At 47.3% G+C, this 25,117-nt stretch overlaps 1 protein-coding gene across 1 annotated transcript in view; it reads left to right on the plus strand.

Moving 5' to 3' along the window:
- LOC144827504 (uncharacterized) overlaps window positions 1–25,117 on the plus strand; it is a 144,957-nt gene that overhangs the window by 115,878 nt on the left and 3,962 nt on the right. The window contains exon 4 of the mRNA XM_078685789.1: window positions 9,755–9,868. Within this exon, the coding sequence (XP_078541915.1) occupies window positions 9,755–9,868 (114 nt within the window). The remainder of the gene's footprint in view (window positions 1–9,754; window positions 9,869–25,117) is intronic.

The raw sequence follows: 25,117 nt of genomic DNA on the forward strand, positions 1-25,117 counted from the left end.
GAAGACATGGTTTGGCAGTTCGGGCTGTACTGTTCCCATGAGGCACAGGGTCAGACTGATTTGCATATAGCCATGTCTGAACTGGGGTGGCTGAGTGAACTAAAGAATGGTGATGGATTAAACCCAGATCAGTTGACTGGGGGTGAGTGTTTGATTTGTTCAAACGCTCCGTCCATCATCCCCTTTTGTATCGCTTTGTTTGCCCTAAGTGTGGCAGGGTATGCTCAGACGTGAGTCCCTTGTTCACTTGGCCACTGGATTCAAGATAGCCTGGCTGATGAGGATTATGAATCCGAAACCGGTCCCAGGATGCTTGTTTCCGGTCCAGGGAAGACATGGCTTGGCAGTTCGGGCTGTACTGTTCCCATGAGGCACAGGGTCAGACTGATTTGCATATAGCCATGTCTGAACTGGGGTGGCTGAGTGAACTAAAGAATGGTGATGGATTAAACCCAGATCAGTTGACTGGGGTTGAGTGTTTGATTTGTTCAAACGCTCCGTCCATCATCCCCCCTTTTGTATCGCTTTGTTCGCCCTAAGTGTGGCAGGGTATGCTCAGACGTGAGTCCCTTGTTCACTTGGCCACTGGATTCAAGATAGCCTGGCTGATGAGGATTATGAATCCGAAACCGGTCCCAGGATGCTTGTTTCCGGTCCAGGGAAGACATGGCTTGGCAGTTCGGGCTGTACTGTTCCCATGAGGCACAGGGTCAGACTGATTTGCATATAGCCATGTCTGAACTGGGGTGGCTGAGTGAACTAAAGAATGGTGATGGATTAAACCCAGATCAGTTGACTGGGGGTGAGTGTTTGATTTGTTCAAACGCTCCGTCCATCATCCCCTTTTGTATCGCTTTGTTCGCCCTAAGTGAGGCAGGGTATGCTCAGACGTGAGTCCCTTGTTCACTTGGCCACTGGATTCAAGATAGCCTGGCTGATGAGGATTATGAATCCGAAACCGGTCCCAGGATGCTTGTTTCCGGTCCAGGGAAGACATGGCTTGGCTGTTCGGGCTGTACTGTTCCCATGAGGCACAGGGTCAGACTGATTTGCATATAGCCATGTCTGAACTGGGGTGGCTGAGTGAACTAAAGAATGGTGATGGATTAAACCCAGATCAGTTGACTGGGGGTGAGTGTTTGATTTGTTCAAACGCTCCGTCCATCATCCCCTTTTGTATCGCTTTGTTCGCCCTAAGTGTGGCAGGGTATGCTCAGACGTGAGTCCCTTGTTCGCTTGGCCACTGGATTCAAGATGGCCTGGCTGATGAGGATTATGAATCCGAAACCGGTCCCAGGATGCTTGTTTCCGGTCCAGGGAAGTCATGGCTTGGCAGTTCGGGCTGTACTGTTCCCATGAGGCACAGGGTCAGACTGATTTGCATATAGCCATGTTTGAACTGGGGTGGCTGAGTGAACTAAAGAATGGTGATGGATTAAACCCAGATCAGTTGACTGGGGGTGAGTGTTTGATTTGTTCAAACGCTCCGTCCATCATCCCCTTTTGTATCGATGTGTATTTGTATAGCACACAACTCAGCTGGGAGGGGTCTTGGTGCTGAAGCAGGAGCTGTATAGGCCACATGTGTGGTTTCTCATATAGTAAATACACCAGAGCGAAGACCAGAGAGTAGACTGCGACATTGCTTGTGCAAAGGTCATGCATGCCGTCCATAGCAAGGATTCCTCCTAATCTGCCATTGGAACCAGTTTTACATTCAAAAACCTGAAATGTATGCAGCTGTATGCGCGGAACAAGGACTACTTTATGCAGCTTTATACTAGTGAATCAGTTTGAAGATTAATGGGAAGGGGTGGGGAGAAAGAGCTGTCACACAGCATTCTACTTGTATCAGACCTGAGTAGTTCAGCATTTAGCATGGATTTTACACTGCCTAGATCCTGCTCTGTTATTATCAAGTACTCTCCATTTCTTGGGCTACAGACTATGACTTCGAGAATAATTATTATGAGGAACTCTGTCAGAGAGCAGCTGAAAAATCCCAGGGTAAACCCTCACTCACAATGTTTTCACTCTTCAATTCTCACGCCTCTGTCTTTTTACCCATCTGTGTACCTTTCTATTTGTCTCTGTATCCATCTGTCTGTCCCCACATCCCTCTATCTGATTTTGTCTATCTCCATTTGTTCAATCCTCTCTTCTTTCCTTTCACTCCCTTCCCTTTATTCACTCTGCTGTTGTGTTTTGTGTTCTCTCCTCTCCTTCATTGTCACCCCCTCTCTCATACTCTGCTTCTCATGTTCGGCTTATGGAGAGTGCACTGACTCCAGGCCACACTAGGTAAAATAAGGAAGAAATGATGCCTTGCTTCCTCCTTCTTCTTTCAACCCGCAGTGCTGCCTTCTATTGTTTTCCAGGGTGGATAGCTCTCTTTCACTCCTGATTCTCTCCTCTTCCTGCTTTCTTAGTGCCCCATCGGGGGGTGTGTTACCAGCTTCTTGCCCCGCATACCCCCACCCCATAGACTACCTATATGCTCCGCTTTCCTAGTCTCATAATCATCCTTCCACAAACCCCAGACTAGTATCACACCCTATTCTTCTTACCTCAGATGATGGGTAAGGTGGCCCTGCTGAGCACTGAAACTGTCTGCCCCAGTGATTTTACCAACTGAGCCGCCCTATCAGCATCTGGAGAGATCTTCAAGAAGGTGCATTATTTCTCTGTGCACAGATGATAAAAAAAGCTCTAACGTACAGGTTTTTGCATTTGCTTTCGAACTGTCTTGTATCTCTATCGCTGTGCCTGCCATCCCTAGGAACTCTTTGAGCCCCCAACGTCTGCTGTCCACCTCGAATGTACACTAATATTAAAGTATGCCAAAGGAAACATGAATTGGCAAACCCAATTGCTCTACAGCTGGTCAACAAAGGGCAGACCTCTTGGCTTTGCCAGTGATTGTCTTTTTAGGTGGCATCAGGTAAAAGCTGGCAGACTACTGAAATGTTAGAACTTAGTTCCGGATACCCGAGGAGAAAGCGCTGGAAATGATCTCAGGGGAACATATGCATAGTGACATGTAAAATACCTTCAAAGCCTTTAACACAAACTTCCACTCTAAAAAATCTGTATGACACACAGATAGCATATATTTGATTGTAACATAAATGTGAACAGCACTGTCTTTAAAGTTGGAGACACAATTACGTTTTTTCTGTTGTCAGAATAACCCTAGTTTCTACACTTGTGCACTGCATCAACTCTGGGGTGGTATTCCTACTTATGTGGCTCTGGTTGGTGCTAACCTGTGCAGGAGCAGACACAGTTCCTTCTCCCTGTCTTGCCTGCTCTGTGTTTGCCCCTTCTCTGCAGTACGCGGCCCTCGGCGCGTGGACGACATGAGGCCGAAGAAGAAGAAGCAGCTCAAGCGTTGGTGCTGGTATCCTTTGGTCGGTGCACGCGGCAGTAGGGAATCACGCGGGGTTTGTCGCGTTGTGGGATGCAGAGTGGGCAGGGACTTTACTTGTGTGTGAGGGGTAGCTGTGCAGAATGGAGGCACTGTGTTTGATGAGGGACAGTCTCTTTGCTTTAAGGATAAGAAGGATCGCCGCGTTTAGCAGACTGCCAAGTGTAAGCTTGGTGTACTTACTGGTAGCAGCGAGTACGGAGCTTGGAGTATGGCTGTTTAGGGTCTTCGTGGTTGCAGGAACATTGTGGGTGTTAAGGAAGCGAGCGCTTAAGGTGTGACCTGGTGAAAGGAGCAGAAACTGTGTAAGAATGCTGCGGGGTGTTGTAAGTTGTGGTCTCGAGGGGTGCTTTGGAGATTGGGAACCTTGTGTATCTTGGGATTGGGTTGCTGTGTGGAAGGTGTTGGTCTCGAGATTGGCGGTTTTACCATATGTTCTCCTAACTCCCTTTCTTTTTCGGTTCTCAGCCGACTTAAGGGTTCTGGAGCAGGCTGCGGGCTTTGTGTGTTTTATGTGGTTCTTGGAAGTAAGGCATGAGTAGAAGTCTTGCTGGGTGCAAGAAGTGGGATCAGATTCAGTTGTTGGGCAGAGGAAAGTCCTTTTCTGTGCGAGTAGTGCATGTGGCGCTGCTGTACATAGTGCACGTAGCTTAGTGATTATTCAGACTTGGGCCTGCTGTAGTGTATGCCCCTTAGTTTGTTCATGCGATAATGTATTTACTTAAGTATGGCAGTGCACGTCACGTAGTTACCATTACATTTGGGACGGTTAAGTCTCCCCAATAATCCCGTAGTGATGTTGGAGCAATATGGTACCTGCAAGTCCACTTGAATTATGCAACAGGAATGGAGCCAATTATGTTGCAGGATTGACTAAATTATGGAGCACTACAAGGCACGTTATGCATCATAATGCGGTGCACTTTGTGATGGTATTGCTTCATTAGTTTGTCATTTTTACACGTTAATACTGCATGGACTAAGGTTTTACACCATTAGGCTACGTGAACAGACTCCGCCGCCCGACACCTGCTATACGCACGCTTCACAAGCGGCACACACTGAATATATACTGGCACCCGACCCTTATACTGAGAGTGCCCTAAACTGTGCTGGACTCCCCGAAACTACCAGTGATTTGTTTGCAGTACACAGATAATCAGTTGACTTCACCCCTGATGTCTGACCCGCTGGGCACTGTTGACACATATAAACTCTGACTATAAGGTGAGTCAAATCGTACATTGGTCTCACTCGATGCTCTAGTATCCTACCTTGAGCGAATGCGGCTGCTTGCAAATGTTTTTAAAATGTTTTTATTGTTCTTTAGATACTCATGCAAGGGGCTAGTTACCTGTTATGCACTTTGAGTACCCACCTTTGGTTTTATTCACATACTAGCTGCACATTCACTAGTATGTCACCATGTCACAGTGTGCTCACGGTCACTATGAGGAATGTATTTTGTCACGTACCTGTAGTAACGGTCTCATTTGTCTCCCATTTTAGGCAAGAAAAAGTGTTAAACAAGAATCGCATGTCAAGGAACGTATAGCGAAAAACATGTTGACCATACCTTTTACACCTTAGTACTGTCTCGTACGTGGAAACCTAAGTTCCAGCGAGTACAGACTAATCCTTATTTTAATTGAGGCAAAGGACCACCTGAATAAAGTTGTTTTCCGGTACCTCTTGCCTCATTTTACCCTCACCGTCTACACTGCCTTGGCCCCACACCCCCACTTCACCCATAGGCAGTTGGATAAAAAGATCTCCGCCAAAGAGCCCCTCCTAGAGGTGTTGCCCGTTGGGAATTGCACTGCCTACCCAACGAGGAGCATTGCCTATGATGAAGCATGACACTCGCAAGGGTGTGTGAGGCCATTATATCCAACATGATGGATACCCTGGGGTAGTTCTCCAATGAGCACTCCCCCCTGCACCTCAGTGACCGTCTGACCCCCCAGGAACGGCCCAGTCTTCCTTTATTTTCCTCATTGTCGAGGGCTCCGTCTGTGGCTGGACCTCCCACTCACCCTTTGAGTGGTAATTTAAGCCCTCTGGATCATAACGATCCCTATCTCCCCCTCCTTTTTGTTGGACTTTACACCATTAGTACCAGTTTAGCACGTGAGTACAGCCATAAGCAACAAAGAGCCCAGTTAACATTTGAAAAGGGCCTTCTAATTCGCAGCAACAGTTGCTGCAGCGTTTTTTTCTTCTAGTAACATTTGATCTGTTTCAGCTAGAACCTTCACTTCTGCATATTGTGCAGCAGATGATGCGTTATGTGGCAAATGAGGCAAACCCATAATTGTGCAGGAAACTGCACTGCCTCAGAATCGTATCATTAGAGTTGCCCTGGGTACCATCCCTTTCCACCGATATTTACATTGACATTGTGGTGCAAACATAGATGGGATGCATCTTTTGATATTTGTCCAGTGTATGACTTTCAGGTATAATTGGGGTTCCCAGTTATGGTATTTTGTTCTTGCCATTTCTATTTCTATTTCTACGTATTTGGTTTTGCTAATGATATATATATTTATCCATATTTAATTTGGGTTTTGCGAAGAAATGAAGTTGAAAGTAGTATATTTCCACATTTATGTAACCAATAAATGCGCCATCATGCTTTAATGATATGACCACCCACAGATGATAAATCAATGCACGTATATGAAAACATGAACATTTTAGTATCAAGGTTGTGCATATCTACTGAAAATTCTTTTTTTAACCCCCTACCTGTCAATCTGCACAGCTACTGGCCAATCAGTCATGATGGACAGTATTTAGAATCACTCCAAAGAATCCAGAATCTGTTTTTATCCACATTTAAAAATAGGCTTAAAATAGTTTTCTGTCTGTATCTGCAAAAATTCAAAATTAGGGAGCCTTTGGTATAAAGTAACGGTGGACCAGGAACACCTTTTCCTGAGGTTGGATACACAGTTAATAGAGCATTGGAGGCAGGGGTTAAAGTAACTTTTGATCATGAATATTTGTTTCTATTTCAAGTCTGCTGAACTCACTTTTTTGTACTTATTTTGTAACTTAGAGTCTTTGTAATTTGGGGGTCTTGTCTAGTGTCCCGTAGAATTAATTTTTTTCCGTACAAAATCACTTTTGCCTAATCTGCATGTCCTATAGTATAGGAAATTGTCGGGTGTAATATGTATACTGGTGACGTTTCTATAGCCTTTCTGGGGGTTTTGTCTTGCGTAAGGTGTCTGATTATAAGTCAATTGTTAAAATGCATGCATGTTGGGCATAGTGTGTATTGTGTGATGACTGACTAATATCCACCACTGTCATTACTTTCATATTTCACCATACTAATTCACCACTAATCCTTTATGGGCTTCCGGAGTAGCGTGCTTCAACACCCCATCAGGGGTAACAAGCGTTATATAAATACAAACCTTTTTCCTCCTCTATCCTTTTGCTATGATTCCAAAGCCAAATAACTGACTAACCTATCCACCCCTTAAAATATACTTGCATGTTTCACTATACTAATTCAACACTAATCCTCTATGGGTCCCGGAGTAGCGTGCTACTCGCCGAAAAAGCGATTGGACGCCTCGTCAGGGGTCGTAAGCGCTATATAAATGCAATTACAATACTTTCATTCAATGCCTCTATTATGCGAATGTACATCCACAAAAGTACTCCTAAAAAGAATCACACTCACAATCTTGCATGGTGCCATACAGCAGAAATTGTTTTACAGGATCCCAGTAACCACAATGCAAAATGTAAGGGACCAATCACTGCTTCTGGAAATCCAAGTACTCCATATGCTTAGAGAAAAAACTATACCTCTTTTCTGTTCCTCCCTCTGTCTGACCTGTGGCTTACACACTCATGTGAGGGCACATCACCCATCCCTCATGTCATTATAGATACTAGATATGTCTTCCTTGTACTGTGGCTGGACGAACAGATAAGTCAGGGGACAACAACTAATCCTGAGGGCAAATGTGGGGCAGCTTCCTAATAAAGTCTTTCTCAACTCTCCCTAGATATCAGCTTATGGTTGTGATTCTAAATAGAGAAGTACAAAAAATGTGACGGTGTCTGTGCGAAGGAGATCACTGTACCTAGTTACATATCTTTAGTAATATTACCACCCTTCCCTGTGACTTGCTGCTTGACCAAACTTACTGTCCAGCTAGCCACAGCTGCTGCAGGTAAGAGCGGTGTGGCGGTGGGGCTGGCTGGGGGGGATTTCGAATTATTTATTTAATTTCCTCTCATGGTCGTCTCTCGAAATACCCTCCAGCCGCCCCGCCTCTCTTACCTGCAGCGGCCGCAGGCCCTGCCCACCTGGAACAGCAGGTCCAGCAGCTACTCACTGAACGTTGCAACTTCTGGGGACAACTTGCTTGGCTCAGATTGTCTCTGGTAAATAGCCCTCAATTTGCTTGATTAGACCTTGCACATTGGCGTCCAGCTCTTCGGCACCCGCAGATCAGACCCATTTTGTAGACTGGAGGCCTTGACCTATCGGGGTCACTCCCAACAGGAGTGATGACAACTCCCTGCCACCCATGCAGTGCAATACAGAGCAGAAGCACTGCAGGGTTCTACCACTTCCGGCACACGATCATCTCTCTGCTCAGAGACCAGCTCTCAGCTCCAACTCTGAATAACAACTCCTCACTGGAAAGTTATACTCTTTTATGTACTCCCATGCGCACAGTATCAGCCAAACAAAGGACATCACTCCCCAAAGTCACTTAAGAACTTATTATCTTATTAGTTCTTGCATTATTCTCTTTCCTGAAGGAGATACAGTGGTAGCTTCCTCTCACCCCTCCATGTATGTGAGTTGCTTGGTACTCAGCTACTAGCGCATCTACCGTAGTCCTCCTGTGTGCACAGTCTTTCATACAGTTTGCCCTTTGAGAAGCTAGTCCTACGTGCTTAAAATCTGGGCCACCAAGACGTTTCTGTCCATGCTCGTGGACACAATTTACCATCCTCGATTCACACCTGCAAGTGTCCTGAGACTTCTTCACTCTCTAAGTCACACTCACATCCTATTATATACATCTGGTGCTACTTTCATACTCTAACACTGTACAAGCACAGCATATGTTCTCCATTTTATATACAGTAATAAATATACAGCCCAGGCGTGCACACTTTTAAATCATAAGCTCTGTTTATGCTTACCGGTATCCAACCTTTATTTGATAATTTTACGGAGTATAAGATGCTTCTGTAATTGTGACTATTGTTATTTCGTACTTTCACCAAGAGTCACTTTTAAGTCACATGCCTGTGGTAAGGAAATCCCCGTCACATTTTGCTCGTTTAATTTTTTCATGTATTGTTTAGCTCTAACGTCTGTAAATAAATTCTAAATATCAGTCATTTGTACATGAGCAGACCCAATCCTGATTGTAGTATTGTGGCTATATCTATTTATTTCTCTTGAAAGGGACCGCTGTCTCTAATAACTTATTACTACCCTTGGTCCCTTCTGACTATAAGGGTCACCTTGTTCTTTGTTTTTAGACAGTGAAGTTGCGGCACTGCTAAGAATATTATGATTTTCCTCACTGCCAGCCTTTTCATGGCGATTAGCCCCCCATGAAAATGCTGGCCGTGAGGGAACTAAGGGGCCCTGCAGGACCCCCTGGTGCATCAGGCCACAGAGATGCATGCAGGGGGAACATGTTGTGCCCCCTGTGTGAATGCACCCCCTGTCCTGCACAGCATGGACTGCAGAGTCCATGCCTTGCAGGAACAGGCTTTGGCGCTCCCTCTTTCAAAGGCGCTGCCGTGGGACCGCCAAAGGACTGCCTGCCAGACAACGAGAAATCTCGTAATCTGGTGGGCAGCCAGCTGTGGACTGACTTCAGCGGTGTGGGACCAGGCCGGCAGCGTGGCAGCCCTGCCCCCACACCTCCAAAGTCATAATCAAGCCCTTAGTAGATGTGTTCCATTTCTGTTGCCTTTGTTCCACGCAGTGCAGCAGCTTTGCTTGCTGCCGTGCTTTGCATGAAACAATAGTAAATATGCCCCTATGTGTTCAGTAGGGGCACCACAGGTCAGTGGAATTGCACCTGGAGATTTCACCTGCTGCAAGCAATCAATTGGTAATAAACTGCTTACTGCAGGCATTGTTTTAGTGCTCTACATGCCCGTATTACTGGCCTAGAATTCTGTGTGTAGAACAATTAAGGAACTCAAACTTGCTTTTGAACCATGAGGGCTTGGGCTAAAAAACACTAGCTCTCTAACTAGTCCCCTATCTTGGTAATCATGTGACTAAACATTCGTATCTCTTTATTTGTTTGCATTTTCCAGGCTAATTGGTTGTCAGTGGTTGGAAGGAACGGTCCACCCATGCCAGAGACGTTGAGTCCTCATGAAGTGGAAAGTGGACTGCAAGAGTTGCGCCGTGGATGCCTTAGATATATTGTGAGTAGAAAACACATCTGTGCTGCTTTTGGAAGAGATCCTTGGGTAAAGGTCAATTTTCTATAGCTCTGACACTATTTTGGTCTGATGCCCTCCCCCAAGTGGTTGATCAGTGCCTGTCTGTTCTTCACTGTTGGCAAAACGTACCTGTCATACAGCCTCTCCACCCAGTGATGGGGTAATCTGTTCTTATGTTTGGTGACATGGTTTAAATATCGTTACAGCCAGGATTCAGAAATGACCTGAGAGCCCGCTTTTTCCTTTTCTCAAGGGCGAGTCAGTTTTAGGGCCCGATTACGAGTTTGGTAGTGAGACTGCCAAACAGGGTCGCTCACCAGATTACGACTTTCCTCGTGGTCTGGCGATCAGTTTTTTGCCATTCCCATGGCAGTGCCTTTCAAAAAGGCACCGCAATGGGAGTGTCAAAGCTCATTCCTGCAAGGACCAAAATACACATACACAATGTTATGCATTTCATAGCATGCAGGAACTGGGGGTGTAATCATACAGGATGGCACAACATGTGCCCACCTGCATCCACCCCCTGGACAGAGGCACTAGAGGGCTCTGTAAGGGCCCCCAGAGTATCCTCATCACCACCCTTTCCATGGGGGGCTCATCGCCGTGGATAGGGTTGCAGCGAGGAAACTCGTAATATGCTGGGCGGTGCCGCAGCAGCACCACCAAACATATTGTGACCTCACAGCACCACACCACTGCCCGGGATCAGGGATCCCTGGTGGTTGCAACAGTCCCATCATGGTCCGACCGCCGTACTCGTAGTATGACGGCCGGACCACTGTTGCGGTGGATCCCAGCCACCACCGCACCTCCACCACAGGTTCCGAGGTCCGATGGACAGCCAAACGTACTCAGGACCTTAATCTAGACGAATGTTGAACATCCTTCGACTGTCCCTTATGGATCGCAACCTGTTTTGACCTCTGCATCTGTGACATGAATGGTTGTGCTAGTGTCAGTTCTGTGTGCAAATTAAAGTGTTGATAATGAAGATCAATGGTGATCATTTTCTCTTTAATAATTTTCATAAGTTCACAGTAGATTTTCAGCTGTTTAAAATGCTGCTGAAATTCGGCATTGAAGTTTTCACTATTCTGAACTCTGCGGCCATTGTTGCTTTTTGTGCCATTTTATTCACAGACTGTGTGACATTTAAATTGTATTTTTATTTTTTAAATGCTTATTTTGGCTCCTTTTAAATGACTCAACTTTGTCCCCCAATAAGTGGGAGCTTGTCCATTAGCAGTAATATTCCCACACACAAATAGAATGTGCAACATAACTGCAAATTTAGAATTCAATGGAGAGTAATCTACGAGACAGAGCTTCCACATTTTCTTTGCATTTTAAGGTGCAGTGCTATCGTCGAGATTTTGCTGGTTGCAGACACGCATTGATTTCCCATGCAGAGAAATGTTATTACCTCATTTCCTAATGCAGCCGAATCAATCACTGTTCACTAAATACAAAAATCATATCCAAATCCCAGAAAACCACTTGCCACATATTTACCGTGAAATGATATACCTCCTAACAATCTCTGAAAGTGAGCCTTTGTGTTTTTTTCTTCTGTCCTACTACTCAATTCCCTTCTGCCTCTGTCCCAGCTGTATCCCACCTTTCATCCCCTCCTCTACTATTTATCTTATTTCTCTCATTATTTCTTTTATCTTTTTTCCAACCCCTTTTCTTACATCTGAAGTGTGTTTCCTATAGTATTCCTGACCCAAGCGTTCTCAATCATTTCTGATTCCCCTCTTAATTCCAGGATCAGTCTTCTCTCCTTTACGACCATGAAATTGGGTAATACTAACATCTCGGATTTATAGCATTTGAAATGTTTGACATATGGTATAAATTGTTCATTATTATTATTGTTACTCTATTACCTTTCTCCCACTTTCTTGGCGTTGCTATTAATACCCCTCTCCCACTTTCCCACTTCTTCCATTACATTTTAGTCCTCTGCCTTACCTCACTAGGGGCCAGATGTAGGTAATCCCAGATTACTGATTCTTAAATACCGAATCACACCGATTCGGTATTTAAGAACTGGCAATCGGGATGTATGTATTTTTACCGAATCAATTACCGATTCAGGAATATTCGGTAATTACCGAATCGTTATTTACCAATTCGGTAATTGCCATTGATTCCTATGGGCCTTGAGGCCCATAGGAACCTATGGCAATTACCGAATCGGTAAATACCGATTCTGTAAAATTACCGAATCGACAAGGGGGACAGGGTGTCACTTTGACACCCTGTTGCACCCCTGATTCAGGCTTGTGTGCCGTGTGACACACAAACATGCCCTCAGGGCATGTATGTGTGCCACATGGCACAGGTGTACATGCAAAGATGTGCATGTACACAGGAATTCGTTATTTACCATGCAATAGTATTACATGGTAAATAAAGAATTCTTAGGGGCCTGTGGCACTGTTTCCTGTGCCACCTACATATAGATTTACGGATTCGGTAAATTTACCGAATAGGTATTTTACAGAATCGGTAAATTTACCGAATCGGTAAATTTACAGATTCTGTAAAATATAGGCCCCCTACATCTCAATCACCAAATACTGGTCGGTAACGGCCGAAATCGGCCGTTACCGACCGGTATGTGGTGACCTACATCGGGCCCTAATTCTCCTTTGCCCTCTTACCCATCACCTTTGCTATCTCCCTTCTTCCTGCCTCTCCTACCTCTGTTCTCTCACACTATCCTGTTTTAGGCCCTTCTCCAGACAGCTTTAGTGTTGTGACACGGCCTAATGTCAGCACAGAACATATAGTCATAAAATACAGAAATGGCCATGGTGTCAGCCTCTTAAGTCATTGGTTTCTGTCAAGCACTGGCTCGATGGGCTGTCCATCATATTTTGGATCAGCCCCCAGGATTTGGTGGATGTGCAGTTGTAGCTGAAATTCTTTAGTGCAGCTGCAGTTGGTAATGAGATTGAGGTAATCCTTTTTTCAGTCATTTAGTTCAAACCGTCCTGTCTCTCTGTCCTTATGCTGTTATGGCACTGCCTCCTTTTGCCCTCTTGAGAGCCCCCCCAATGCTGGCGTGAAATTATATTTGTTTTTGCAGGAAAGGAAAGCACTAAAATCAGTCCCACATTGACTTGTGTCACATATTTGTCTGCTCTCATTTGTTTCCTGGGCTGCCTGGTGCCACAGCTTCTGCAGCTCGCAGCTGATGGACAACACTTGCTGGTTTGGGAAACAGCCTTTACAACCTGGTTTTTACCACGTTGTACCTTTACCACAAATGTTTTTAGAACACATATGCTTTTACAGGGTATGCCTTTACCACGTATTTAAGGTAAGTTTGGGGGTTTGGTGGGTTTCTCCCCACAAATACATTGTATATATATATGAATACATATATAAATATATAAACAATGTGTGGCAAAGGCATACGTTAAAAAAGCATATATGTTCCAAAAAAATGCAGGGTAGAAAGTTTGTGGTAAAGGCATGCAGAGTATTTCCATGCGTTGTTACGTCATACAACCGCAGCATTTCAAGTCCCTACTTGCCACCTTCCCTGGCCCTGCCTGATGTCTCAGCTAGAAATTACTAAAATCCAGGGCAAACATTTAGAGAACTGGCTCCTTTGTTTTTCTTTGGAAAAAATGCAAACTATTTTTTTTGCTTAAAAAAACCCTTTTATGGCGGACCCTATGGATGAGGTTCAAATTGTCTTCATGAATTTTTTAATCCTTGCTTGTAGAGACATTGGACGGCCTGAGGGAGGCAGCAAGCAAGGTCAAGGAAATGAGCAGCGCCATTGCGCCAGAAACACGAAGAGCTGCATGCATGCTGAAACAGAAAAGGGACTTCTGATTTTATTTTTTGCCCCATGCTCTCCCAGTGCTGTGGAGGAGAGGGCAAATATTACGCATGAGCCACATCGTACCAGCTCACTCCCACTCCTCCGCCAGCTCATGCCTGCTCCATCTGCCCCTCAAAAGTGCCATCATGAAAGCGCCCCTTCTAGCATGCCAGTGGATGATTGGAGAAAAAGTGGCGGAGGCCTGACTATAACTTTTGTTTGTTTAACAGTTTGATATGTATTAAAATTAAAATAAAAACAACATACTTGGGGGGGCGTGGCAAGGCAGTGAGGCAAGATGGCCGCGTAAAGCGCAGCTCCGGGACCAACCCCGTCCTCATGACTATCCTGTAAATGATCCAGCCCGCCCAACAGCAATTTTACTTGTCGGAATGATAGCGGACACGAACCTGCCAACTCCGGTCGGTCTCTGACATCGGAGACCGAAGATACGGCCGCTGCGGAGGTAGGGCCTGCCAGGGGGCTCACGCCAGGACCCACAGTGCTGCGTGGGGCCGGGACAGGGCTCCGGATGATCTGGCCTGCACACGCGGTGGCGCCGTGTCTGGAGGGCGAAGCCGTCGGGAGAAGAGGATCGCTTCTACATCTAGAGACTGAGGCCCCCTCGGCCCCACGCTGCCTCCTGGGGTCCCTCGGCTGCACTGGCATGGTGTCCTGCGGTGCCCCGATATCTTTGAGGGTGCAGGGTCGGGGCTGCAGGACCCTTGCATTGCCATCAAAGGAGTAGCGGGGCCTATTGCATCAGTGAGGAAGAGGCCCGCAACCAGCCACAGGACCCATTGCCAATACACTAACCTGGGACTATTAGTACAGTCCCTGGTGCCGCCACCTCCTCTACGACCAGCACAGGGGCGGATCTCTTACTAGCTGATAGTGGGCCTGGAGCGGGCCAATTGACCACACACAGGGGCACACTGGCACCCTCATTATCTGCCAGCTCTTGGCTCGTTGTCGGCAACGGTGTGGCTGCTTTGCCGGGGTGCCCGTGGGCAGGCTGGTAGTACATGGAGGGTGTCGCGATGGAGCGCAGTAAGACCGCAGGGGCCCATCGATTGAAGGCTATGCAAACTAACAAATTTGACCGCTATACTGTCTCTAAAGAAACGCAGGACGGAGGACCTTATTCTGAAGCATTTGCAGCCCAAGGGCATCAGTAAGTTCTTTGTTATTGAACGCGTCCATAGGATCCCGGGCGGCCGTCCCAAACCGGGCGCTCCTCTACGGCCCATGATGGCACGGGTCTTGATCTATCGCGACAGAGACATTATCCTTCAAAATTCCATGGCGGGCACGCCCCTCCGGTACAAAAACGCAGATATTTCCTTTTTTCCGGATTTTACACAGAGGGTGCAACATCAGAGACGGTCGTTTCTATTGGTCAAACGTGACCTCAGAGAGCGGGGACTGAAATATTCCATGCTGTTCCCGGGACATCTTCGGATCGAGGCGGAGGGGAGAGCGTGGTTTTTTGAGCATCCTGAGGTCGCAGCAGAATGGCTCGAACGTCGTGGAGTGAGGAGCCCAACCAATCACTGCGGTGGTGAGAATGCAGACAGTCGACCAGCCTGAGATGGTGATCTGTTTGGCAGCGGTGTTTGAACTGAGTAAATGAGGCTTGTAAGGGGGTGGGCCTGGGTGGGGGGTTACTGTTTTTGTATTGTTGGGGTCGTGGACTCAATTGGACCTGAGGTATATGCTCTTATGTGGGATCACATTTGACCTTTTCGGGGTCGGGATATGGAGTGCTTTAATTTCCCCCTTTCTCTTCTCTTCTCTTTCTTTTTTCTTTGTAAACATTTTTTATTTAGAAAAATAAAGCATCAGCATTAGCATGGTAAAACAGAGAAAGCATTGTGACATGCATCAGTGGCATGATAGGTAAGACTACAAAATACAATTATACATGATGGAAGGCTTAGGGCGACGGGGGGTCATCCAGGGGAGGCTGACATATTTCCCCACGATAGGAATTCCACGGGCCCCACACACAAGTCCATTTTTTGGGACATCCACGTGCTACATAAACAGTCTTTTCTCTAAACACTGCCCAACCCAAGTATTTTTCCCAATTCTGTACCGTGGGCGGGTCCTGAGCCCCCCACCGCTGGGCAATATTCCTCTTGGCCAGCATTAGCCCCAGTGTTACCCACTGGGTCAAGCAAACATTCAAATCAGTCGGTTCCCAAATGTTGAGGAGTCACCGACGAGCCTCCACACGGAGCCGCACTGACAGAACAGTATTGATGATGTCATGGATGTCTCGCCAATAGGGCTGAATCGGTGCACATTCCCAAACTATGTAAAAGAAGGTCCCCATCTGGCCACAACCCCACCTGCAGGCACCCTCCTCAACCCTTCCCATTCGCACCAGTTGGGGGCCCGTTACATAGATACGGTGGGGGATTTTTAGTTGGGCCAGGTGAAGGCGGGCAGGAATTGCTACGACTCTGAGAGAAGAGATCGCCTCCTGCCACTCCTCATCATCCATTTCTATGCCGTCCCTAGTCCACTTCTCTCGGACGGCCAGGAGAGGATCCGAGAGATTGTTGACCAACTTTTTATATATCAGGGAAATAGTGCTGTCAGGGAGGTGACCATCCAGCACTCAATCCTCCAATGGAGCTGATTCCAGCAGTGTGGTCCCGGGCTGCAAGTGAGGACAAAGTGCGTGTTGAACCTGTGTGTAGCGGATGCGCTCCGATTCAGCCATGTTATATTGTTGCTGCAGTGCTGTAAAAGACTTGATGTCAGCTTTGTCCCACAGATCCCCTATACAGGTAATACCTATGAGATCCCATTTATCGAACCCCTTATTTTTCTCAGGTCACCCAGTTGCTCGGAATCCCATAGTGGCGTTGCGAGCGTTAGTTTTCGTCTCCAGCCTAGGCGAGCAGTAGCTGCATGCCAAACATGTGTCCCACAGTAGGTCTCGTTGGAGACTTTCGACCTTTCAGAAATAGGACTCAAGTATTGGATCCATAGAGTTCTGAAGGGTGTACAGGAACTGGGGCAGGGACATCATTTTAAAGAGGGCCGCCTTACCTAACATGGAAAGGGGAAGCGACTTCCACCTGACGATATCCTTGCGCAGCTGGACTAGCTGGGGCTGGAGATTACGGGAATAGCGAAGAGAGGGATCCAGAGAGAGGAAAATTCCCAAATATGTAAACCCTTCGACACAAGTTTTTAGTTGGCACCTGCGGCGCGGGATCGGAGGCTCGCCCGCCACCACAAACAAGAGGGATTTGCTCTAGTTAATGGAATAACCAGAGTATCGTCCAAAGATTGTGAAGATATCCAAAACTATTAACAAGGATCTCCTAGGAGAGGACAAATATAGAAGGATATCGTCCGCATAAAGGGAAATCCGGTCTGCCCAGTTTGAAGACCAACGCAAACCCCATATCATTAGGTCTTGACGTATCCAAGCTGCCAGTGGCTCTAACGTATGTATGTATGTATGTATGTATGTATGTATGTATACTTTTATAGCGCAGTCCTGTCACCCCAAGGGCATCCAGGCGCTTGAAATCAACTGTATCACCACAACGCTGCTCAGACAACCCTGGGGAAGAGATGGGTTTTCAGGGCTTTTCTAAACGGGAGGAAGTCCCTTTGGCTTCTTAAGGATGGTGGTAGCGAGTTCCAGAGCTTGGCCGCCGCGACACTGAACAAACGGCCCCCCATCCTCACTCTCTGGAATCTCGGTACCACCAGCAGATGATCCGAAGAAGAGCGTAAGGGCAAACAGCAATGGGGACAAGGGGCAGCCTTGGCGGGTCCCCCTGCCCAGCCCAAAAGCGGCGACTTCTTGTTATTGACCACCACTTGGGCCATAGGCTGGGAATATAGTAACTGCACCCATTGAATGAACTTGGGACCAAACCCAAGCTTTTACAAAACCGCCCATAGGTACGGCCATTCGATGGTGTCAAAGGCCATGGCTGCATCCAGAAAGACTATAACCGCCGGTTCCAATATAGAAGCTACCCTGCCCAAGACCCCATGGACCCTGCGCAGGTTCAGTGCTGTGTTACGGTGTGATATGAAACCGGATTGGTCCGGGTGGACCAAGGTCCCGATCACTGTTAAGAGGCGAGTAGCAAGGAGCTTGGCTAGGATCTTGGGCTCTGCATTCAACAGGGATATTGGTCGGTAAGAACCACAGTCGGTCCTGGGCTTTCCCTCCTTGTGAATAGTGACTATAGTGGTAGTACGCTGATCTAATGGCAGCCACTTGTCTTGAGTCCTCGTACATGGCTCTCAGGTATGAGGCCAATTTGTCTGGATTCAACTTGTTCATCTCGATGGGTAGCCCATTTAGGCCAATGGCTTTACCCGGCTTGAGCGACCGTATTGCCGCCGCTATTTCATCATTAGACATGCCGCTGTCTATGAGGTCGTGTTCAACCTCTGACAGCTTAGGTAGAGCAATATCGGTAAGCATCTGGCGGGAATCATCTATGGGGTACAGCCACCGAGGTGTAAACATCCCTAAAGCGGGCCGCAAAACAGTCCACAATAGCTTGCGGATCAGTCAGGGAGTTGCCCTCTGGCCCTCGGAGTTCAGGCACTAATCTGTTTGCCCACTCTTTCTTATCCAATCAGGCCTGGAGTTTCCCTGCTTTGTCGCCCACCTCGTACAGTAGTCCCTGAACCACTCTACCTATGATCTTTGCTTGGTCTGTCGCCAGCGCCCTGTAGTCCTGTTGTTTGAGCTTGAGAAGGTGGAGCTTGTCGGGAGTGACGTCCACTTCTAACTCTGCTTTAAGTCTCCCCACCTCCGCCTCCAGTGCCACCAACTCACTGCGCTGTTCATTCTTTTCCCCAGAAATTAAGGAAAGGGCCTGGCCCCGTATCACTGTCTTAAATGCTTTGCATAGCACCTGAGGGGATTCCACCAAGCCAACATTTTCATTAAAATAATTATCAATGGCCAAAATGAGTTCTCGCTGAAATCGGGGATCACACAGATACCATGGATTGATGGGGGCCACCCGTCCCACCTGTTGGGTGACCAAACATCAGCTGAAGCCACACCGACGAGTGGTCTGAGATGCCCCTAGCTAGGTGTTTGACCTCCCGGACCTGTGAAACTTGGGATGCGGGTAAGAGAAAATAGTCAATTCTGGATGAGCTCCCGTGAGCCCCGGAGTGGAAAGTATACTGAGATGTGTCTGGGTGAAAAAATCTCCACCCATCTACCAGTCCCAAGGAGTCTAGGAAATCAGGCAGCCAATGTTGCGATCGAGGGAGATCATGCGGAGGGTGCCGATCTAGGTCCCCAGAGACCACCGAATTCAGGTCCCCTTCCAGGACCAGGAGGCCCTCCGGGACCCCTAGCAGCAGTATACTCAAATCCCTGAACGTGGTTGCCTGAAGACCCGGGGGTACATAAATTGAAAGGAAGGTGACGGGGTGACCCTCCCATTTGCCAGCGATTCCAACATACTGTCCTCTAGAATCTGACCAAGTGTCCTGCACCACCAGGGGAAATGATTTTGTCATCAATATGCCAACCCCCCGGGAGTCCGTGGTGAACCCCGCATGTGCAAGTAAGACGTAGCCCCCTCTATGTAATGCTCTACATGTATTTCCCACTAGATGGGTTTCTTGCAGTAGGACAATGTCCGGAGCTTGTCGTTCAATATACCGGAGAACCACGCTACGTTTAATCTTGTCCCCCAGCCCGTTGAAATTCCAACTCAACAGTTTAACCCCCCTCTCCCCAACTGAAGCCATATCCAAATATTACGAATGTCATTGAATGCCATGCCATGTCCCCAATCAATGTGTCAATAACAGTTGCAGATGCAGTCAAAACCACAAACAAAAATGTCAACAACCCCATCCAGCTTCCCCCCACCCCGCTGCCCTGCCTTCTGGGCCTAGAACTGCCCATGAAAAAAAAGGAAAAACTTGCAGAGTGCCTATCGCCCTAAAAAAGTTCAATAAAGAAAGAAAAACCTAGGAGGGGGGTGAGACAGAGTCCGCCCGTCTCAGCCAAACAGACCTACCACATACCCACAGAAGACAAATAAATCCGTTCAAGTAAGTCCACTTACCAGTTGGCAAGGAAAACTGACAGCCCCACACCCTTTCCCTCCACCCACCGCACAATGCAAAATGTACTAGCCCAATCACCGGACGGGGACCTCTCAGGCCGGTTGACTATTGTCAGTGCCACCTCCACCTTGATCAGCCGGGCTTCTCGCTCCCCTGCTCTCGATCCAGTCCGCCACCGCCTTGGGATGATCAAAAAACCACACTCGCCCGTCCGCTTCAATCCGGAAACGGGCAGGGAACAGCATGGAATACTTCATACCCTGGTCCCTAAGGACGCGCTTGATTTACATAAATTATCGTCTTTGTCGCTGTACACATTGAGTAAAGTCCGGAAAGAAGGAAATGGCAGAATTCTCATAGCGCAGGGGGGCGCCGGCCCTGGAGTTTTGGAAGATAACATCCGTCTCGGAAGTTCAAAACCCGTGCCAACATGGGCCGCGGGGGAGCGCCTGGTCTCGGACGGCTGCCCGGGATCTTGTGGGCGCGCTCAACCGCAAAGAACTTACTGAGGCCCGTAGGTTGCAGATGTTTGAGGATGAAGTCCTCGATGAAAAGGTCCGGTGCTTGCCCCTCCGATTTCTCCGGAACCCCAAGGATGTGCAGGTTGTTTCGATGCAGGCGGCCTTCGTAGTTTCCAGCTTGAGGTCGGTAAATTTACGGAAGTCCTGAAGTTCCTTAACCGCCCCCTGGTGCTGCGAGACATCATCCACCAGGCTGACTGTCGTGAGTTCCACCTGTTTGACCTTTTTCGTTTAGTTTGCCCATATCAGCCCTGATGAGGTTAACCTCAATTGTCACAGTGTCCAGAGAAGTCTTGACTCCAGTGATGGCGGCCATAACATCTTTGAGCAAGATTTCTTGCTCCTCCTCACCTAGTCCCCCGGTTCCGGAGTCTCTGGGCGCTCGGACCTGTTGCTTTTCCTTAGGGACTGTATAGCGGTCCAGCTTGTTTAACTGTGTTGTCTTGGGACCGCGGGCCTCCATGGTCTTGTTGCGCTCCATCTTGGACTGCTCCACACCGCTCTAGCAGAGAAGTCACAAAAGGCGGCGAGATGTCTCCAGGTAGGGCCACCAAGGTCCTTTCTGCAGGTGGGCAAGGACGGCGGAGACAGGGCCGGCGGAGGACACCCTTCACCCGCAGGGCCACTCCTCCCCCGTGACCACCACACGGCTAATATGTCCACCATGTAAATCTCCATGCACCCCACTACTGCTCCTGCATGTCCCAACAGGGTCCCGACTTCTCTGCCGCCACCAGACCCAGGAATCCCTCCCGGGGGTGCCAGACACCTGCTCCTCAGCGATTAGTCCAGTGAGGAATCCGAAGCTATGCCCCAGCCACCACGTCGAACTGCAATATCATCGCAGGTCAAGGCAGGAAGGGGGTAGATACAGGGACGTGTCTAGCTCTCCCCGGGCACCATCAGACACCCCCCATCAAAGAAGGGGGGGCCAGCGCACGCTCCACACCCCGGGCCGATCCCCCAACAAGGAAGTGGGCCACTTGTCCAGGCTGTGCTAAGGACGCGTGGGCAAACGCTACTGGCTGCACAGAGCCGCACCGACTTGCTGGATCTCAGTGTTCCGCTGGTTTAGGATACAGAGGTTGGGGTGAGGGTGTCGGTGTCCCGGGGGCCCCCAACAGGTCAATGGCCGATGTACTGGGTCTGCAAGCAGCCTCTCGCGGCCAACCCTCCAATAGCCTCAGCACACAGTGGAATGTAAAACTATTGCGCCACCACTCCGCAGGAGGGGGAAGCCAAAGGCATCTCACCGGGGGGGCCACAGCCAGCAGAGGGTGTGAGCCGCGGGCCCCAAGTGGAGTATCAGCAGTCCTGGGGCAAACAGAGTTTCCAATACTGAGGGAACAACAGGAGGCACCCCTCATCAGGGTTGCGCCGCCGCCATCTTCCTCCTCGCAGCGGACACGCCCTATCATGCCTCAATCTGAGTACTCCAGCGCCTCTCCGGAGCTCAGTCACCGCTCCCCGGGCACGAGTGCTGCCGTTCCATGTATACGCTGGAAGATCCCTCAATCAGCTCGGGAGCAAGAACCTCGCCCCAGCACACACGTCGCGGTGCCACCTCCGGGTGGCGGCAGGCACGGCTGGGCTTTCCACTGCCGGGGCAAATTTCTCCGCAGTGCGGTGAGCTGCGAGCACCGGAGCCGCCGGGATGGGCTCCACTGGTATTCCGGTTTCCAAAACTGTCAAGGGTTTAAGCGGATCAAAGATAGGATAGTCGCGGGCTATGACAGTCGGCGGAGCACCTCTATGGCACGACCCTCTTTGGCCCCGTGCTTTGCCACGCACCCTCTCTTCTCTTTCTTGAACCTTTTCTGGGGCGACAGGCAATCTGCAAGTTTTCAATGGGCAGTTTGAGGCCCAGAGTGCAGGGCAGTGGGGTGGGGGGTTGTTGGGAGGGGGTGCTTTGTTATGTTTATATGGCATTTATTACATCAGCGAATACTATTGCATCATTGGTTGGGGGAAGTAGAAACATGTACTGCATTCTCAGCAACAGGTATGGAGAACTGTATAACTTGCAATGGCAACAAGTTGGGACGGTGGGATTAAACTGTTGAGTTGCAATGTCAGTGGACTGGCGGACAAGATCAAACGTAGTGTGGTCCTTCAATACATAAAGCACCAGGCCCCTGATGTTATCCTACTGCAGGAAACTCATCTAATTGCTAACTTAAGACAAAACCCTAAACTTACTACCATTTTGGTATTAACAGAAGGCACTTACTCATTTTGGTATTCACAGAAGGCACTTACTCATTTCGGTATTCACAGAAGTTAGGAGTCCTAACTTTAGGACTCCTAAATGCCTTCTGTGAATACCGAAAGTCTTAAAGTTAGGATTTTTCTCAATTTAGTAGTAGTAAAGTTAGGGCTTCTAACTTTAGGACTCCTAAATGCCTTCTGTGAATACCGAAAGTCTTAAAATTAGGATTTTTCTCAATTTAGTAGTAGTAAAGTTAGGACTCCTAACTTTCAGACTCCTAAATGCCTTCTGTGAATACCGAAAGTCTTAAAATTAGGATTTTTCTCAGTTTAGTAGTAGTAAAGTTAGGACTCCTAACTTTAGAACTCTTAAATGCCTTCTGTGAATACCGAAAGTCTTAAAATTAGGATTTTTCTCAATTTAGTAGTAGTAAAGTTAGGACTCCTAACTTTTGAACTCCTAAATGCCTTCTGTGAATACCGAAAGTCTTAAAATTAGGATTTTTCTCAACTTTACTACTACGAAACTGAGAAAAATCCTACTTTTAAGACTTTCGGTATTAACAGAAGGCACTTACTCATTTTGGTATTCACAGAAGGCACTTACTCATTTCGGTATTCACAGAAGTTAGGAGTCCTAACTTTAGGACTCCTAAATGCCTTCTGTGAATACCGAAAGTCTAAAAGTTAGGATTTTTCTCAATTTAGTAGTAGTAAAGTTAGGGCTTCTAACTTTAGGACTCCTAAATGCCTTCTGTGAATACCGAAAGTCTTAAAATTAGGATTTTTCTCAGTTTAGTAGTAGTAAAGTTAGGACTCCTAACTTTAGAACTCTTAAATGCCTTCTGTGAATACCGAAAGTCTTAAAATTAGGATTTTTCTCAATTTAGTAGTAGTAAAGTTAGGACTCCTAACTTTCGGACTCCTAAATGCCTTCTGTGAATACCGAAAGTCTTAAAATTAGGATTTTTCTCAGTTTAGTAGTAGTAAAGTTAGGACTCCTAACTTTGGAACTCTTAAATGCCTTCTGTGAATACCGAAAGTCTTAAAATTAGGATTTTTCTTAATTTAGTAGTAGTAAAGTTAGGACTCCTAACTTTTGAACTCCTAAATGCCTTCTGTGAATACCGAATGTCTTAAAATTAGGATTTTTCTCAACTTTACTACTACGAAACTGAGAAAAATCCTACTTTTAAGACTTTCGGTATTCACAGAAGGCATTTAGGAGTCCTAAAGTTAGGAGTCCTAACTTTACTACTACTAAAGTTAGAAAAATCCTAATTTCAAGACTTTCGGTATTCACAGAAGGCATTTAGGAGTCCTAAAGTTAGGAGTCCTAACTTTACTACTACTAAACTGAGAAAAATCCTAATTTTAAGACTTTCAGTATTCACAGAAGGCATTTAGGAGTCCTAAAGTTAGGAGTCCTAACTTTACTACTACTAAATTGAGAAAAATCCTAATTTTAAGACTTTCGGTATTCACAGAAGGCATTTAGGAGTCCTAAAGTTAGGAGTCCTAACTTTACTACTACTAAACTGAGAAAAATCCTAATTGTAAGACTTTCGGTATTCACAGAAGGCATTTAGGAGTCCTAAAGTTAGGAGTCCTAACTTCTGTGAATACCGAAATGAGTAAGTGTCTTCTGTGAATACCAAAATGAGTAAGTGCCTTCTGTGAATACCAAAATGGTAGTAAGTTTAGGATTTTGTCTTAAGTTAGTTCTGTGAATCGGGCCCTGTATGACGATTCTAGAAATACAGGGCTCCTGTCCCTAGACCAAAGGACGGCCACTATTGTGACAATCCACAAGGATGGGAAGTCTAAACCCGATTGCAGATCATATAGGCCGATATCCCTATTAAACCCATAACCCAAGATTCTGGCTAAGCTCTTGGCCAACCGGCTTTTGACGGTGGTTGAGACCCTGGTTCATCCAGATAAGTCTGGTTTTATTCCGCATCGCAATACTGCACTCTACTTGCGTAGGGTGCATGGTGTCTTGGGCAGAGCAGGCTCTATCCTGGAGCCGGCAGTCATAGTTTCCTTAGACGCCGCCATGACTTTTGATACAATTGAATGGCCTTATTTGTGGGCAGTGTTGGAGAAAATGGGATTCGGCCCGAAATATATACAATGGGTGCAGCTATTATATTCCAAACCTCTGGCCCAGGTTGTGGTCAACAATAAAAAATCATCCACCTTTGAGTTGGGTAGGTGGACCAGGCAGGGTTGCCCCCTATCCCCTCTTTTATTTGCCTTGGCATTGGAGCCATTGGCGTCTTGGGTACACAGAGACCCGATGATTCAGGGCATGCGCTGGTTTCTGGAATGAGAGGACGGTATCTCCCTTTACGCTGACGATATCCTCCTTTATTTGACCTATCCGAGGAGATCTTTAACCGTGGTCCTAGATATCCTCACGATCTTTGCTAGATACTCCGGTTACTCCATAAATTGGAGCAAGTCCCTCCTGTTCGTAGTGCCGGGAGAGCCGCCGATCCCACCGCGGCGGTGTCCTATACAAATATGCACCGAAGGCTTCAAATATCTGGGTATTTTTCTTTC

The sequence above is a fragment of the Lissotriton helveticus genome, chromosome 4_1, assembly GCF_964261635.1.
Source record: "Lissotriton helveticus chromosome 4_1, aLisHel1.1, whole genome shotgun sequence".
In the NCBI taxonomy this organism is placed as follows: domain Eukaryota; kingdom Metazoa; phylum Chordata; class Amphibia; order Caudata; family Salamandridae; genus Lissotriton; species Lissotriton helveticus.